We start from the raw sequence: 15,376 nt of genomic DNA, 5'->3' as shown, positions 1-15,376 counted from the left end.
CGCAGTAGCTTCTCCGGCGGGCTTGCGCAGCTTGAGCGAGCAGCTGACGCTTTTGTGTCGTGCGTCCCACCACCACCGCGGCCTGCGTGTGCAGTGCGTCGACGCGACCCTTTCGTTCTCTCTCTCTCTCTCTCTCGGATGCTGTGTGTGCTGCAGCGGAAAGCCGCGAGGAGCTTCAGTCGGCTCGTCGCGCCGGTCCGTATTCGAGCGCGTATCGCGTCTGACTGTTGATTCGGGGAACTGAGACTCTACTACTCTCCGATGAGAAATGTGCAGCCTTTTAAAGCTCGACGATTGAAAGCCGCGAGTGCGTTGTAAATCCAGTGCGTCGAGGATGATTCTGCTGAAGCAGAAGAGCATCGCTCTGCCTCTGGTTCTGCTGAACCAGGCGGTACCTCCGGAAGCTCCGCCGTCGCCCTGGTCGTGCATACTCTGGGCCGACGATCAGGCCTGTCGCCGAGGCGCCCGAGTCACGCAGTTGCGCAACCAAGTCTGCACCACCGCGAAAGTAAGGAAAATCTCTCTCCCCTCGACGACGACGCAACGGACTTGTATAATTACTCAATTATGTACGCGTAGCGAGCGAAAAAGCGAAACAATTGGAAAACGTCGCTTTCGACGACGCTGCGAAGTGTCGTTAAAAAGGAAACTACTCTAATTGCAATGTTGCCCTCTCACTAAAAGAGAGAGAGAGAGAGAGAGAGAGAGAGAGAGGGAGAGAGGATAATGGACGATAAAATTTCCATTTCGCGAGCGATTAATCAGCTTCCGTCGCGAAAAATGAAACGCTATAGCTACTTGTAGTAAAGAGCTCTCTGCGCGCAGGGTGTACGGTTCGGTTATTTAATTGCAGAAGTGGAGAGGGAGGAGCCTATCCGTCCGAGGATTCTCAGGCATGACCGTTACGCATTGTTCTGACGCCCGTGCGCTTCTCTCCTTTCTTTATTTGCGCTCAGGTGCTATACGCTCTCGCGCGTGTGTGTATAAAAAAGTCTCTCTCGGCTCAGTGACGTCGGCGATCGAAAAGGGCCGCGGTATGCGCTTCCTCGTGTATCCCGCACGCGTTGCGCAATACGTGCGTCGCAGGTCGGCGCGAAAAAAAGCCACACACCACAACTCTTCTGCTGCTGCGCTGCGATGCTATCTCGGCCCTGCTGCACACTCGCGCTTGCGTTATTACGCCGAGTGCTTTCTGCGTAGAGGCTCGACGTTACGTCGAAAGATATCGAGGCTCGCGCATGTATGCCGTAATCCGCAATCGGCGCAGCACACTACGCTGTAAATGGTAAACTCGCGCTGCTGCCGCTTCTTCTTCTTCGTCTTCTTAGCCGCTGTGCACAGAGAGAGAGAGAGAGAGAGAGAGAGAGAGAGAGAGAGAGAGAGAGAGAGAGAGAGAGAGAGAGAGAGAGAGTAGTCGCGCTGCCGGAAATAGTGCGCCGAGCTCTGAAGATATGCACGAGAGAGTGTAGTGCTGCTGCTGCAACGATGCTTTTATTGGGTTTAGTTATAGTTGATGCGCTACCGCAGCGGCGCGCGGATGTGCGCAATTGACCGAGGAGCTGACTCTCGATTCTTCTTCTTCTTTGTGTCAGAGCTTCTTCGATAACCGCGTGCGCTGATGATTAGCGCTGAATGAGAGCGGGTGTGTAAATTAAACGCGGGCATTTTCAAGAGAAGCTCGCTTTCCGCGAACTGCAAACCCTGCGCTCAATTGAGCCATCCGCGTGTAACGACTGTTTTTCCTCGCGCTTCTCTCTCCTGTTATTGCCTCACGAGGGTGTAAGAATCTGGATTTAAGCTTCTCTTATCGGCTCGATGTGATTCCCTCCTTTGCCACCACCTCGTCCTCTCGTGGCAATGATGGGATAATTCGATCGGCGCAATTCCAACCGAGGACGTGTTCGCTCAACACTATATACGCGCGGTGAAGATCATAAGGAGAGGAAAATACACGGGGAGACTGCGAATATAGCGCTAAGGAGTGGCACTGATAAAACTATGCCGTGTGTTTACGATTACGTTCTCGATTTTTCTTTTGCCGCGAAAACATTCGTTTATATTCGGTTTATGTAAAATATCGTTTTATATGAATATTTTCCGGCGAGTGTACACCAGCGCCGAGGAGAAAAATCTCTCCTTTCCGTCGAACTTCTATATGTACCGAAATTTATCGTCGCCAATAAAAAACAATACGAAGCGAGCCTATCGATACTTCATACTTCTAGAAAACACTCAATGAGATCCGTTTTCTGGCTTAGAAAGTTTTAAATACGGCAAATGAAGAGGAAAAAGCGCGCAGTATAATACCAACACACAAATTATCGATCTATTACTGCAGCGATTACCCTCCCTCTCTCAGCGGCGATTTTCTCTCTCAGTCTCCTCGGTTTTTCTTGCTCTTATTTCGGCGCCCGTAACCGGTCACGATCGGCCCCGCTCGATTTGCATATTACCACGGGAGAATACACACACACACACACAGAGCGATCGTAAAGATATTCTCGGTTTTATGAGCTCGCGCATCGTCGTCGTCGTCGCGCTTGATTCGATGTCGTCGTCCTTCTCCCTGGATCCTTTGGGATAACGAAGCCTCATCAAGCCTATATATCCCTTTGTTTCAAACCGAACGACGATTGCGTGCAGCGGCGCATCGGAAAGGAGGAGAGAGATCGTTCGATGCAATTTCGATAAAGTGCAGACCGATCTCGTCGCGCAGCGTTTATGGCCGCTTTATTGCCGCGTGCAGTACAGTCCATTTTTGGATACTGGCATTAAGCGCTGTAAAAAGAAGTCGGCGCTTTACGCGCGAGAAAATGATCCTTAATTGATGGCTATTGATTATATACATATACGCGAGCCCTGTGTATATACTTACGCGTCTTCCCTCCTCCTCCTCCTCCTCTTCTTTTGCAGACATATAACGCGGCCGCTGTAATAACCGGTGAAAAATTAAAAAAAAAATATATATATATACATCCATCGACACCTCAAGGGATAGACGTAACGACGATCGGCCTTATAAATCTCGGAGGTGGTGTATACAGCTCTCGCGCCATAAATTTGGCGCCGATCGCGTGTGCAGGAGCATCGAACGTACGGTGCACAAGTGCCACTCGAGAGAGAATAGAGTGTGCGCGCGCGGTGGCTATATGGAGCGGCCCAGTCACGCGATATTATACCGTCCTCGTGTAAGAGAGGGCATCTATGTATAAGCTCACTTTCTTTGGATTTCGTAATGGCTTTTTTCCAGATTTTTCGCGCAAAAGTGTAGTCTCTCGAACGCGCGCAGCGGGTATTGTGTATTACGCAAGGATCGTGTGTGGGAAATGCAGAAAGAATCTAGCCATTGTGCAGCGTCTGTTTTTATTTACATATACTATGTGTGTGTGTGTGCTCGAAGCTCGAAATCTTTCTCTTCGGATGGGTGTCGAGCGAGGAGTCGCTAAACGCTGTTTCTGCGCGAGATTAACATTTTATGAATTCGTTACAACGCTATATTATACTCGCTGCGACTGCTTCCAGGGAAACACGATATTGTCTCGTCTTGTCGTCGGTGACGCTGCGCATTTTCTCGCGCCGTGTAGCGGCGAACGTGTTGAAAAAAAAAAAAAAATTAACGCGCTGTTGAAACTCGAATGCGTGTAAAAATGTGCGGAGTAACGCCGCTGCGCGCTTTTTTCGTTGCTCAATCTCTCTCCGTCACCCAATTTACCTTCCACGGCTCGTATCAACATCCGAATATCTCGGCCAAATTGCTGCGGCAAAAACGGCGCATTGTTTCGCAGCTCGTGTACGCTAATGAGATAAGTGACAATCTCTCCTTTGCACACGAGCGTTTTTATGTATTCCCTTATCTCTCACCGCAGTGAATATACTCGCGGCAAAAGAGGAGAGAAAAGAAAAATTGGCATCAACGTTATTATGTAATAAGTATATACCGCGCTCGCAGCAGCCTCTTCTTCTGCTCCTTTCTAAGCTAACCTCTTGTGTGTTAAACAGAGTATGGGCTCGCTCGTGTGAGCAGCTCCTCTGTTTTATCGTGAGTAAAAGCTCGAGAGATAAGTGAGAATCGTCGCCGTCACCTGGATATGCAGCACCTTGTGACGCAATTCGCCTCTCTGCAGTGCACAGGTATATAGAGTCACGAAAGAGACTCTCGCTCGAGCGTTAATCCTGGCCCGGTGAGGAGACCCTGCACTTTGTATTGTGTCAGGAGAGAGAATGGTAAATATTTGCACTGGAGTTTTCCGCGTTACGTGTATTTTGGCAGGACCGTGCGCTGCGAGGAAAATATGTGGGAGCCGCTGGTATTTTTTTCTGAAAAAAGGAGCGGCGAGTAGATTCGTGTTTCTATACATGCGCGTCGACGAAGAAGAAATTCAATCAATGCCACTGTAGCAGTAGACTTAATTTTTCCTCGATTTCTCGGCAAAGCCTCCTCTCTTTCTCTCTAGCGCGTTTAAAGCTTGCAAGACGATCCTCTTTTCCGTCGTTGGGAGGAGAAAAAAGTAAAAGTTGTTTACACGCGCTGTAGAAGCTGGTGTACAGCTCGGAAAAAGTGGTTCACCATTTTTCCTGGCTCGTCTCCACCTCTCTCTCTCTCTCTCTCTCTCTCTCTCTCTCTCTCTCTCTCTCTCTCTCTCTCTCTCTCTCTCTACAGAGGGGTGTAGCTGCTTCTCGTCGGGCAACCTTGTATGCCTGGCTGTTTTAGCTGCCTTCGACGAGATACTTACACGTGATTCTTGTACACGTTTGTCGTCGATGTCGCGTGTTTGAGACCAACTTGGAAAATCGTTAAATTTCATGGCGCTAAAGGTGTGGCGAAGAAGAGCAAACCTTCGTCGGAATTCACGAAGCGTTAACTGCAGATTTTATCGATCAGAAACACCAGGAAATAAACTCGTCCAACTCGACCTTCAAGCCTCTTCAAACTAAAAAAAATCAGTATCTATAACACTCGCTTCGGTCCCACGCCTTACACTCGCTACTACCGTGTGCGAAGAAATGCGCAGCGGCGCTCTCACACGCAGCAGTCCTTTTCTTCTTCTTCTTCTCCTCTCGATCTTCTACTTCTTCTTCTTCTTCTTTCGTACGCGTGAAAGGTTCTATTTCGAGATCGGCTCTCTCTCTCTCGGTATACCTACCTCTTTGGCTCAGCAGCAGCAGCGCCAAGACTGGAAAATTGCAGCGGCGCGCGCGCGCGACGCTAATAGCCCTTAGCTATTTTATGCGCGCCCGTGAGAGGGTATATGCGCAAGCGAGCAATACGTTTTCGCCGGGGGCTCAATAAACCGCCCGCCGCCGACGGCAAATAACCCCTGCGCCGCCGCCACCGCCGATTAACTGCTGTGTGCTTCGAAAAACAGATTCTCAGATTCTGCACTGCTGTGTTTTTCCCTTCGAGCTGAGAAGTCGAGAGAAAAAGAAGAAAAAATGGATGAAAGTGGCGCGTTGCACGCGTAGAGATAGCTGTCGAGCTAGTTTTGTTTTTTCCGAACGATCGACGTCGTAATTTTTCGACAGACTTGTATACTGATGGAAAACATCGTGGAATCGCGAGTGAATTTGACGCGAATATTATACGCTTGCGGAATACATTCTATCTATATATACACGTCTTGCGTCACGGTTTGATGAAAAAAAGGAGCATCGACGTTTCCACACCTGTGTATGTGCGTTACAGAAATATCCTTCATACGAGTTTCACTGTGCGTTGCATTATTTAATTTCCGCGTACGGGAGAAAGTTAACTTTTCTATATCAAGGCTATTTGTTTTCAATTAAACATACGGGTCGTTCTCGGCGTTCTTAATAACTTCCCAAATTGGAGCGGCTTTTCACTCGCGCACACGTGGGCGCAGAACGTTTATGCGTTGTCATATTTATTCCAGAGCGTATATAATACGATGGAGTATACGCGCGCGTATAACAGCTGCTCAAATTGAATCATTCGCCAGCACAAGCTTTGCGCGCGGGACAAAAAGCTAATTGTTGCACACCATGGCGATTCAATTTATTTTAATTGAAAGCACTCCATCAGCAACATTAAAGGCTTCCTGCGAAGGAGTATATTTCTCTCTTACTCTCCTGCGAACTGCTTAATGGTGAAGATGAAACCAGTAGGAGTATAAGGAGAAAAAAGAACAGACGCAGCTTTGCAAGCTGTACAGCTTTTTCCTTGTGCTACATACTCCCTCTATATGCCTTGACTAATTGTGTTATCGTCTTCGTTCGTTTAACGACAGCAGGCTTGGCAATTAGGTATTCCTGGCATGGTAATCCTTCTCGCGTATGTGTATACCGGCTCTCTTGTTTCTCGTCTCTCTCCCGCACAATAGAGAAAGGGCTGTGTAACGAGTGTACGCGATTTTCCCTTTCGCTCGTGTGTCGAGACCCTCGGGTACACGGACCTTTGTCAATGTTCTGATTGGACGACGCTCGTCTTTTGTCTAGTTTAAATTATCTGTTGTTAAACTCGCTGGACTCGGGCCCTCGTTTTCCCCTCGAATTAAAAGTGTATACAGCTTCTATTTTTCAGCGAGAAAATTGCCCTTCGATTCAATCAGAGCTGCGCCTCTCTCTCTCTCTCTCTCTCTCTCTCTCTCTCTCTCTCTCTCTCTCTCTCTCTGTACAATCAACTCAATGCTTATTGTCTTCTGAATGTAATCTACTTTTTGCGTCTTCGTATGCTTGATCTGCTCCTTTGTTTATAGCTTTCATTACTCCGGTATTCCTTTTATCTCTCTTTCTCTCTTTCGTTTTAAGCATCGATCGGTCTTCCAAGCGTAGGTGCGCTCTCTCCGGTTATTAGGGGATAAAAAGAGCCTCCGGTATCGACGAAGGGGTTTTCGGCCCGCCTAGATAAAGCTCGATTGAAGGTGGGGTAATGAAGAGAAATGCTTTCTAGCCTAGGATTAATCGTGATGAATTGCGCGTAAGCAAGTGGACGTGCTTCAATTGAATGTCCTTTTTTCTCTACTTCGGTTTACTGGTTGTTGTAACGCGATACTCTATTTTGAAAGCGGTACTCTATTTTCCAGCTAATAGTCTCGAAAAGTTAAGCCAACGATTTTTGAACCCCTGCATGCGCATTGTGTGAAGCTCGCCACACGACACTAGCCAGTGATCACAGGATCATATACCGGCCTATTCCTTTCATTTCATAATGTTCGACTCTAATCCCCTTTGACTGCGTCTCTGGTGACTCACGCGTGCACATCGGAATACGAAATCCTTATCTGCAGCTCTAGTTCTATTCTTATACGTATATTTTTATCATACATGTATAGTAGGGGGGGAATATAGACAACCGCTCTCTCGCTGCACAAAAGAGGGATGACTAACGGCGCCCCCCTCGCTCACGCGCGTGAGATGAGCAAAGCGGGGAGGGTGAAATCCGGAGGGTTTGAATCGTCGCACCCCAGCCAGCGCTAAATGTTTCGCGTATTACCCGAGTGCACTTAGACAGACACACACACACACACACACACATACGGAGTCGCTGGGTTAAGTGCAGCGGCGTTTTTTTCACTAGCGCCAGGGGTGGGAACGGATAGAGGGAGGAGTGCGATGCTGGGTTATTGATTTTGAAGTTCGTCTTTCTATGCGGCTCGTATAGCTGACTGTCGAACGACGTGACTATGCGAATCTCGCGGTTTGGACCCTCTGATGAGTATGCGGGTTGTGGGAGAGACGGCGGAAAATTTATAGTGGCTTCTTTGTGTACGAGAGGTGTTTTTAGGGATGATTTTATTGTTTGAGTAATGATTGATGTAGTATTCATTTCAAAACCTTTTTTCTGTTACAGGATTCCGGTGCAGGTGGACCAACAGACGACGACGAAGCGTCCAGATCCTGTGTCAAAAGGTCAGTGCCTACAAAACAAGCGTATCCATGTACTTTGCAACGCTTCGTTTATCATCGCGTCGATAAATATTCTGCGTGGTGTCGTTTTTTCCAAAAATTACGCAAATCTTAAACTGCATTACATATTAACTTTAATGGAGGCAGTTGTCGCTCGTAAAACTTCGGCGTCGCAGTACAGCGTGTCGTGAAAATTTCGAAACGCTCGCAATATTTCCTAGATCGGTTTTGCTCGTAACAAATTTATTAAACATTTCGCCCGCCGATGTATATAAGGAAATTGCAAAATCGAATAACTCATTAGCAATAAAACGGTCGGAATCGTAAGAATTCCGTAAGAGACGGCGGGTAGAAAAACGGAGTCGGTCAGTAAGTTAGGATAAGCGATTGACAGGCGACATTATTATGCCATTAGCGAGAGGAGCCAGAAGTAAGTAGTCGTATAGCGCTGAAAAATAAATATTCCTGCTGGCTTTGCTCGCATTATCCGCGAGCCTCGTTATCGTTACGAACTGTGTCTAAAGATCCCGAGGATGGGATAATTTACGTCCTCGTCCCGCACTGATTATATTCTGACTGTTTTCACTCGTGAATCAGCTTCGCCGATTTTCACCTGTAACTAATATATCCCTGGTATATCAATAAACGCGAGAGTAATCTTTCCGAGAACATAGAAGCATCTCTTCCTCCTGTGTTCGAATCTAGAAAGTTTTCAGCAGAAGACCGCCGCTGCTTCCGCAATGACACGAAGCTTTTCAGCGACGATGATTTTTATCGTTGATAAGGAATCTCTTCGGCGTTCTTTTTTCTCTCCGTATATATAATTAGCCGCAACAATCACGCGCCGCCGAGCAATAGAGCATTGACGCTACAAGACAATCGACTTCCTCGTTCGCGTTTGATTTAGCCCTGCCATGTAATAATAGAATTACAGCAACGCCCCGTCATTGTCAGGAAAGTTAATCTTCCGACGCATTTCCGTGAGAGAGACAGAGAGAGCCTCTGCCGTCTTTGTCTAAATCAGACCGTATCATCTTCGGAGAAAAAAAGAAAGAATCTCGAAATGATCAATTTTACATAACCACCCCAACAGCTGTAGAGTTGCTCGCAGGTGTGAAAGTGTATCCTTCCAATGCAAGTTTCGCTGTGAAATCCTCGTGTCACACCACCGCGGGGGAGTTGCAAGCGCAAACTTTCTACGCGGGATTTAGCAACGCGTCACGATAGACCGATTACAGTACACCAGAGAGGGACGCGTCTGCAGAGTAGGGATAAGGATTCGGTGCGCGGATTTGACGGAAGTATCGGAAACGGGATCGCAATTTCGGAGAGACATTCCCCCTCCCAACTTTCGCGCTAATGGCCAGCTGAGCGCAAAAAGCATCCGCGAGTAGCCGATTGTTTCTCGGAATCGGCCCCGGCCAGTGAAATCTCTCTCTCGCGCGCCAAGCGGGGTGGTGTAAGAAAATTCGTTACGGCCGCGCGTTTGTTTATGACTGATGGAGTTTTGCCGGATGAGAGAGAGAGAGAGAGAGAGAGAGAGAGAGAGAGAGAGAGAGAGAGAGAGAGAGAGAGAGAGAGAGATGAGAGGAAAAAATTTATTGCCCGAAGAGAGGCGACAAGTTTACGGCCTGTGCGCAGAATGGCAACGCAACGTGTTGTTGACCCGCCGAGTCGTCGAGGGAAAAAGTCCAGTTGCGCCGAGTATCTGGAAAGATCTTTAAAGTTATAGCGTCGTGCGACTGGGAATTTCGCGAATCGGTCAGTGCAGTTGAGTAACTTATAACCGGAACACGGACAGTCGAATGATACCACTTCGATCACACGAAGGTGGGTAAAATACGCATGTGTGTGCGCAGAAAAGCAACTTCCGTATCAGCAGGATGAGGATTGGTGCGAAAACGCGCGTATGCACTTATACGCACTCACGAGGCTCAAGATGCGTAACGACTTCCTCATAACACTTTCACACACTTGCGGACGCCAAAGAGCAGTCTCTCTCTCTCTCTTTCTCTCTCCACTGCTCAATTATACAATTTGTTCTAAAAAGCATCAGCGCGGCGATTACGCAACAATAACTTACGCCGCTAGGATTATGCTCAGACCCGATTACCTTAACGAGTCATCGCACGGCGAATAAGAGGAGAAAGCGAGAGGGAAAAAGATTCATCAAAGGAGATCGCTTCCTCAAAGAGGAATTCGTCGGTATTCGCTCCAGAATTCCATCTCTTTAGGAGCTCAGCGAAAGCATTAGGAGGTGTATACCTGCGTAAGGAGCTTTTCGCGGAAATCCACCGCGTGTATATAAGCGAGTGGGGCAATTAAAGGCGGATAACCGCGAGAGAGGAGGAGCCGCTGCGATAGAGCAATTATCGTTAATTGCGATCTCCAATCAAGGCTTGGGAATTGTCCGGTGCGGTGTCGCACCGATTAACGTCCTACTGGCAATTGATTTCCCCTTTGACTGTGCGCTGTTTTAGCGTCGGTAACGAAAGCAAAGAATTTACGCGGTTTTCAGGGAAATCTAGCGAGCCGTTTTCCTCTAATTGAATCTCGGCTTTTTAGAGACGCTGAGGTACATAATCGACATGATAAAATTGAACTTTTACTCTCTCTCTCCCGAGATAGCGCGCTTTTTTGCCTCAGTCTCCCCGCGCGCACGGCAATCAATCAATTAATTTTAACTGCGCCGGTCTTTCTTTCCGTAATTCCACTCGGCGCTATTGCATCGTTTATTAAACTTTCATTTGTTTTACCGAGAGCCGCGCCTTCGGGCAATTAAATTTGCTTCAATTTCCAAAAGAATATCGAGAGAGAGAGAGAGAGAGAGAGAGAGAGAGAGAGAGAGAGAGAGTGAGAAGTAACCGCTCGTCGTAAAATAAAAGAAAAAAAAAATACGCGCTAGCAGCGAGAAGGCAAATGAGTTTGCGGTAGACGAGAAAGTACAGGCTCTTCTGCAACGGAGTCGACGACGTCACACTATCTCGTGGAATCGCAGCTGCGGTGAAAATTACCTGCCCCTGTCGCGCGCGAGAGTTAGAGAGAGACTTAGGGACAAAGGAACGCGTCGCAGGCTTCGATGGGCAATTGGGTGTGTTAAATAGACTCGAACTAACATCGGATATCTGCTTTTTGAGTCTTTTTCGAGGCGCTCTAAGAGGCTTAGATACAGGGCCGAGAGCTGTGCCTACGCTGCAAAAACGAGAGAGACTTTCTTTCTCGATCGAGGAGAAAAACAGACTTTTTTTAAAGCTGACGCTGTGTGTTTTCTCTAATACATACCTTTTGTCTAGCACGATATCATCAAGACCGCTATTTCCATTTGCACTAAATTTTCTATTTCAGTTTGTTCATTTCGCGAGCAAACAACTGCTGCTACGAGGAGTAATTTAGAATCTCTGACAAGCTTGGAAGCAAATATTTGCGTATGATTCAAGAAGATGGATGCTCCCAGCTAACTGTTCGCAGCTAACGCTGCTAACGCATCTATACTCGTTACCTGCAACACGATGTAATATACAGCAACCGTAAAACAGCGTATTTACGCTCGCGATTTACCAGCACCTGCAGCCCGATCAATATTGAATTTACGTTCGAACCTCGAGCCGAGTGTGTGTCGCGTAAAGTTCCTGGCTCGAAATGCAGACCCGAAGCGAACGATGTGTGCCGATAGAGAAAGGGGCTATTTTGCATCTAGAGAAATAACGCCATATCTATGTGAATGCAATATTTATCAGGATAATTGTATCCGTTAGTTTTCTTACTCACAGAAACCATCGTCCGGCTTGATTTCACTCAAATTACGAATGTTTCTCTCTCGAAAAAAAATCATCCGCGGAAATTACACGTGCTTACGTAAAAAGCGCAAGGTTCGGAACATCAGCTGACCGGCTTTTACTTCTTTTCCAAAGCCTGCGCGCGCTGCAGCTCATAAAGACACATCGCACGCGAGCGCGATAAATCAGCGTCTATCGCTTCTCGGAAAGCATCGAGAGGAGAGCTAGAGACACTTTCCTCGCCTTCAGTCGCTGGAGAGCGTGAATTGCCTTCTATCCTATCCCCCCTCTGTACAGAGCTCACAATTACAGGTGCAGTCGCGGCGAATTTTGATTGTCTCATGCAGCGACCGAGAACTAGTAAAAGTGTCTCTTTTTGCTCCGGTGAGTGGCCTTTTCCCTCTCCCTCGGGATAGCTCTCGGCCCGTATTAATCGGCTCTCCCCCGCGATTCGTCTCGATATTAACGTTCGACTCGCGAGCGAAGCCTGCTTATCTGCTCGGCTCGTTTCGCGAGTAAACATCTGCTCTCTCGTGCTGCGTCTCTTGTGTATAGTCGGTCGATCTGTCTCCAGTCTATTGTGTTATTTTGATGGTGGCGATGTGATCTTTTGGTGCCAAGATGAGTGACGCCGATTTGCCGGAGATGGACGACGAGGACTATGGAGCCAGGCTACCGCTGCCGCTTACGCTTGATCGATCGGTACGCATTTCTAGACCAGTACATGTATTTATGATAACTTAATGGAACGATTTAGCCATTCATATAACGATCGCGTATCGGGTTACACCAGATTCGCCGGTAATAATCTCTATACGGACTGACGGAATACAGAACTGCAGCGTTGCGCAAGTCCTGCGTGATTCCGAACCTCTGTTTCGCATACACTTTAACTCCTAAAAATAAAGAGAAGCCACTCCGGCGTTCTAAAAACGAATTCTACGCGGCATACCCACTCATTACCCCGTTCGCCTCCCCCGTTTTTTCTCTCCCCGTTTCAAAAGCCCGCGTGCGGCTCTTGAATTATTCATACGGAAACCACAGCAAGTAACGTCCAGTCTGGTATGGTAATCCCCTGCTGCCGTCGTGTATAGCAGTAGTTGCCACACCGTCTGCCAAGCGAGCTGGCTCGCTTTTCACAGACTCTCGCAGAGAGATAATCGCGAGATACAGCGCCCAAAAGCGCTTTTCCTTCCACGCGTTCCTATCGCGAAAACCGGGTCACGGTTACACACGAGCCATTGTGTAGCGAGAAAATGGATCTTCGCTCGCGGTGTAGAGAGCTGCCCTCGCGAGGACACGTGTCTGTGTGCTATAAGAGTGCCGGGATGAAAAAGCGGCCGATTACGCGAAAATTGCAAAGCTGTACCGAGCCGAGCTGCCGTGAATTATGTCCGAGGCTGAGCGAGAGAGAACTTTGTGGACATGCTCTAGATTAGCTTTTTCGCTGTATACTCTTTGGCTCGGCGCTGACCTTTGCTTTGTGGGGAAGATTCTTTTGAAATCGGCTTCTCGTCGCTACGAGCTTTCGAGAAAATCCGTCTTACTTCGACGATAGTCGCCGTAAAATCTCGGTTAAATAGAATTTCGTAATAATCGGCTGTGGGTGTATAAAGCGATCGATTCTCCGAATAATTTAGGTTCGCGGAAATTGCGCAGCCGTTTCCTGCCTCGAAAAAAGAAACTGCAGCAATGCGATCGTTATACTGTCGTCAAACGCGAAAAACGAGCGATATACCATAAATTTGTTAATTGTAAACGAGCAGCGGCTAGTTTTTGATCGCTCATTACCAAACTTCCGCCGAGCAATAAAATCCGACTTTACAGCGTTTTTACGCGGCTAATCCAAATCACTACTCGCTTATTCTTTGCACAATCAAGCCGAATCAGTCGCGGAGCGACAACAACGTGTATAATTGTAGCGCATAAACTTGGGCATAGCTGCAACGTAAAATAATCGCCGGCGTGTACGCAATTTTCCATTTAGTACACACCGCGCAACTACTACACGACGTCGGCGGGGCTAACGAGGGATTAGAAAGTTCACTGACCATTACTCGGATTATTTAGGTTTTGCTCGCGCTCCTGTCGCAACGCGCGAAAAACGTTTTCACTTCGATTCAGTCACTCGGCGCATCGAGCATATTTCCTCGAGCGATCCATTCAAGCTCTGCACTCGCTGTATCTCGCGCAAAAACAGGCGTTTTGCAAGGAAGTCGCGCGCCGGCGTGTACTACAGGGATTACGTTATCGCGCTTGAATAGACATGATTTCACAGTTAGCCTAACAGTATTTCGAGTCTCTTTCATGCTGCAACCGCGCTTCATCGATCACGCCATCAAGCCGTTTGACTTTCTTGGGCCCTCTCTATACATTACATACCTATAGGTATTCACACACACACACACACACACACACACACACACACACACCCACACACACACTCAGAGGCTCGGCCTGTGCCGGAAGTAGCGTTACTCTGACCGTAGCCGGCTATTTTTTCCCTCAGGTCGTTTCGTGCCTCGTGGAAATTAAAGAGAGCCGCTATAGGGACTGAGAGAGTAAAAGTTTCGGAGGCACATAATGTCGTTCTATCGTCAGAAATCGCGAGCTCGTTTCTTATCGGTCCGTTTCATCGAAAATCGCCCGGCTATATAAAGGGCTGCAGCAGCGCCGCGGTGTTATGGCGCCGTTGCATCATCATCATCGCGAAAGTAATCGCGAGGTTTCTTTGGCAACGAATGTGTATAACCGTTTCTTTACGGCCGGTACTGCACGGCTGCCGCTCTAGCTGCGATACATTTTTTTTTCCTCTTCTCTAAGTCCGAGGGGGAGTCGAAGGTTTTTATTGGCGATAATCGATGTCGGACCGCTGCGCGGAAAATGAGCTGACGGCTTTTTGCAACATCTCGCGCTTGCAAGAGAAAAAGATCTGTAACAGTTGTCTTGCGAAATTTTTATCTCCGCGGGCTGCGGCACTTCCTGCTTTTGCGAAATTGCCTTTGTTGCTAGCTTTGGAATAAGGGTCTTTCTTGCGGAAATTCTCTTCGATTTCGACTTTTTAGTAGACGCGAGAGCTATACTTGTTGTGAGTTTTCAATATATAGATATTTCTCCTGAAGTTCGCCAGAGAAGCGCCTCGATTGTAATATCGGAGGATATATAACGAGATAAGTTAAAAACGTTCGAAACTTCATAATCGATTTGGCCAATCAAATTTTCAAACTTCCCACGACTCGCACTTCCTCGTTACAGCGCATTTAAATTCACGATCATCGGGACTTGGCTGCTTCCTCTTCCTATATGTATAACAGCTTATACGCTTACACGTTCGCTCGAAGCTCGCGCAAAAGAGAATCTCTTCGTACAACACAGCCCTCGGCGGATATTGCGTGAGTTTTGGCGCGTGTAATACACGCGCCTCTCCTCAGTATTCTAATCTGGAGCTCATTCGGCTCTGCCCTCGTGTTATACACGTGAGGCTGGTTCTAGTTCCTCGTACACGCGGCTCTTGTTTTCCTCCTCGATTTTTAACCTGTTCGGAGTGGCTCTGTATGAATATCGCGTACTTGATTTCGACGATTGATCTAATTCAGTGCCCGCTGCGTTGAGTCACTCTCGCGATCGATCGATATATTTCTCCTGAGCCGAGAATAGATCGTGTCTGTGTGTTATCTGATTGATGTATATGATTGCGCGAAGGGCTGCTACATGTATCGTGCGTTGCGTAATTCTCG

At 47.7% G+C, this 15,376-nt stretch overlaps 1 protein-coding gene across 2 annotated transcripts in view; it reads left to right on the top strand.

The window, feature by feature from the left end:
- Window positions 1-15,376, top strand: part of LOC100122558 (protein phosphatase Slingshot) — a 108,059-nt gene that overhangs the window by 1,570 nt on the left and 91,113 nt on the right. The window contains exons 1-2 of one of the 2 annotated variants that reach the window (XM_008211589.3): window positions 187-508; window positions 7,808-7,866. In XM_008211589.3, the coding sequence (XP_008209811.2) occupies window positions 335-508; window positions 7,808-7,866 (233 nt within the window). In that variant the 5' untranslated portion in view covers window positions 187-334. Of the gene's footprint in view, window positions 1-186; window positions 509-7,807; window positions 7,867-15,376 lie in introns of those variants that run through there. The other variant, XM_031922956.2, reaches the window with a different exon arrangement.

Source organism: Nasonia vitripennis, chromosome 2, assembly GCF_009193385.2.
Source record: "Nasonia vitripennis strain AsymCx chromosome 2, Nvit_psr_1.1, whole genome shotgun sequence".
Lineage (NCBI taxonomy): Eukaryota > Metazoa > Arthropoda > Insecta > Hymenoptera > Pteromalidae > Nasonia > Nasonia vitripennis.
This window is presented reverse-complemented; position numbering and strand designations above follow the sequence as displayed.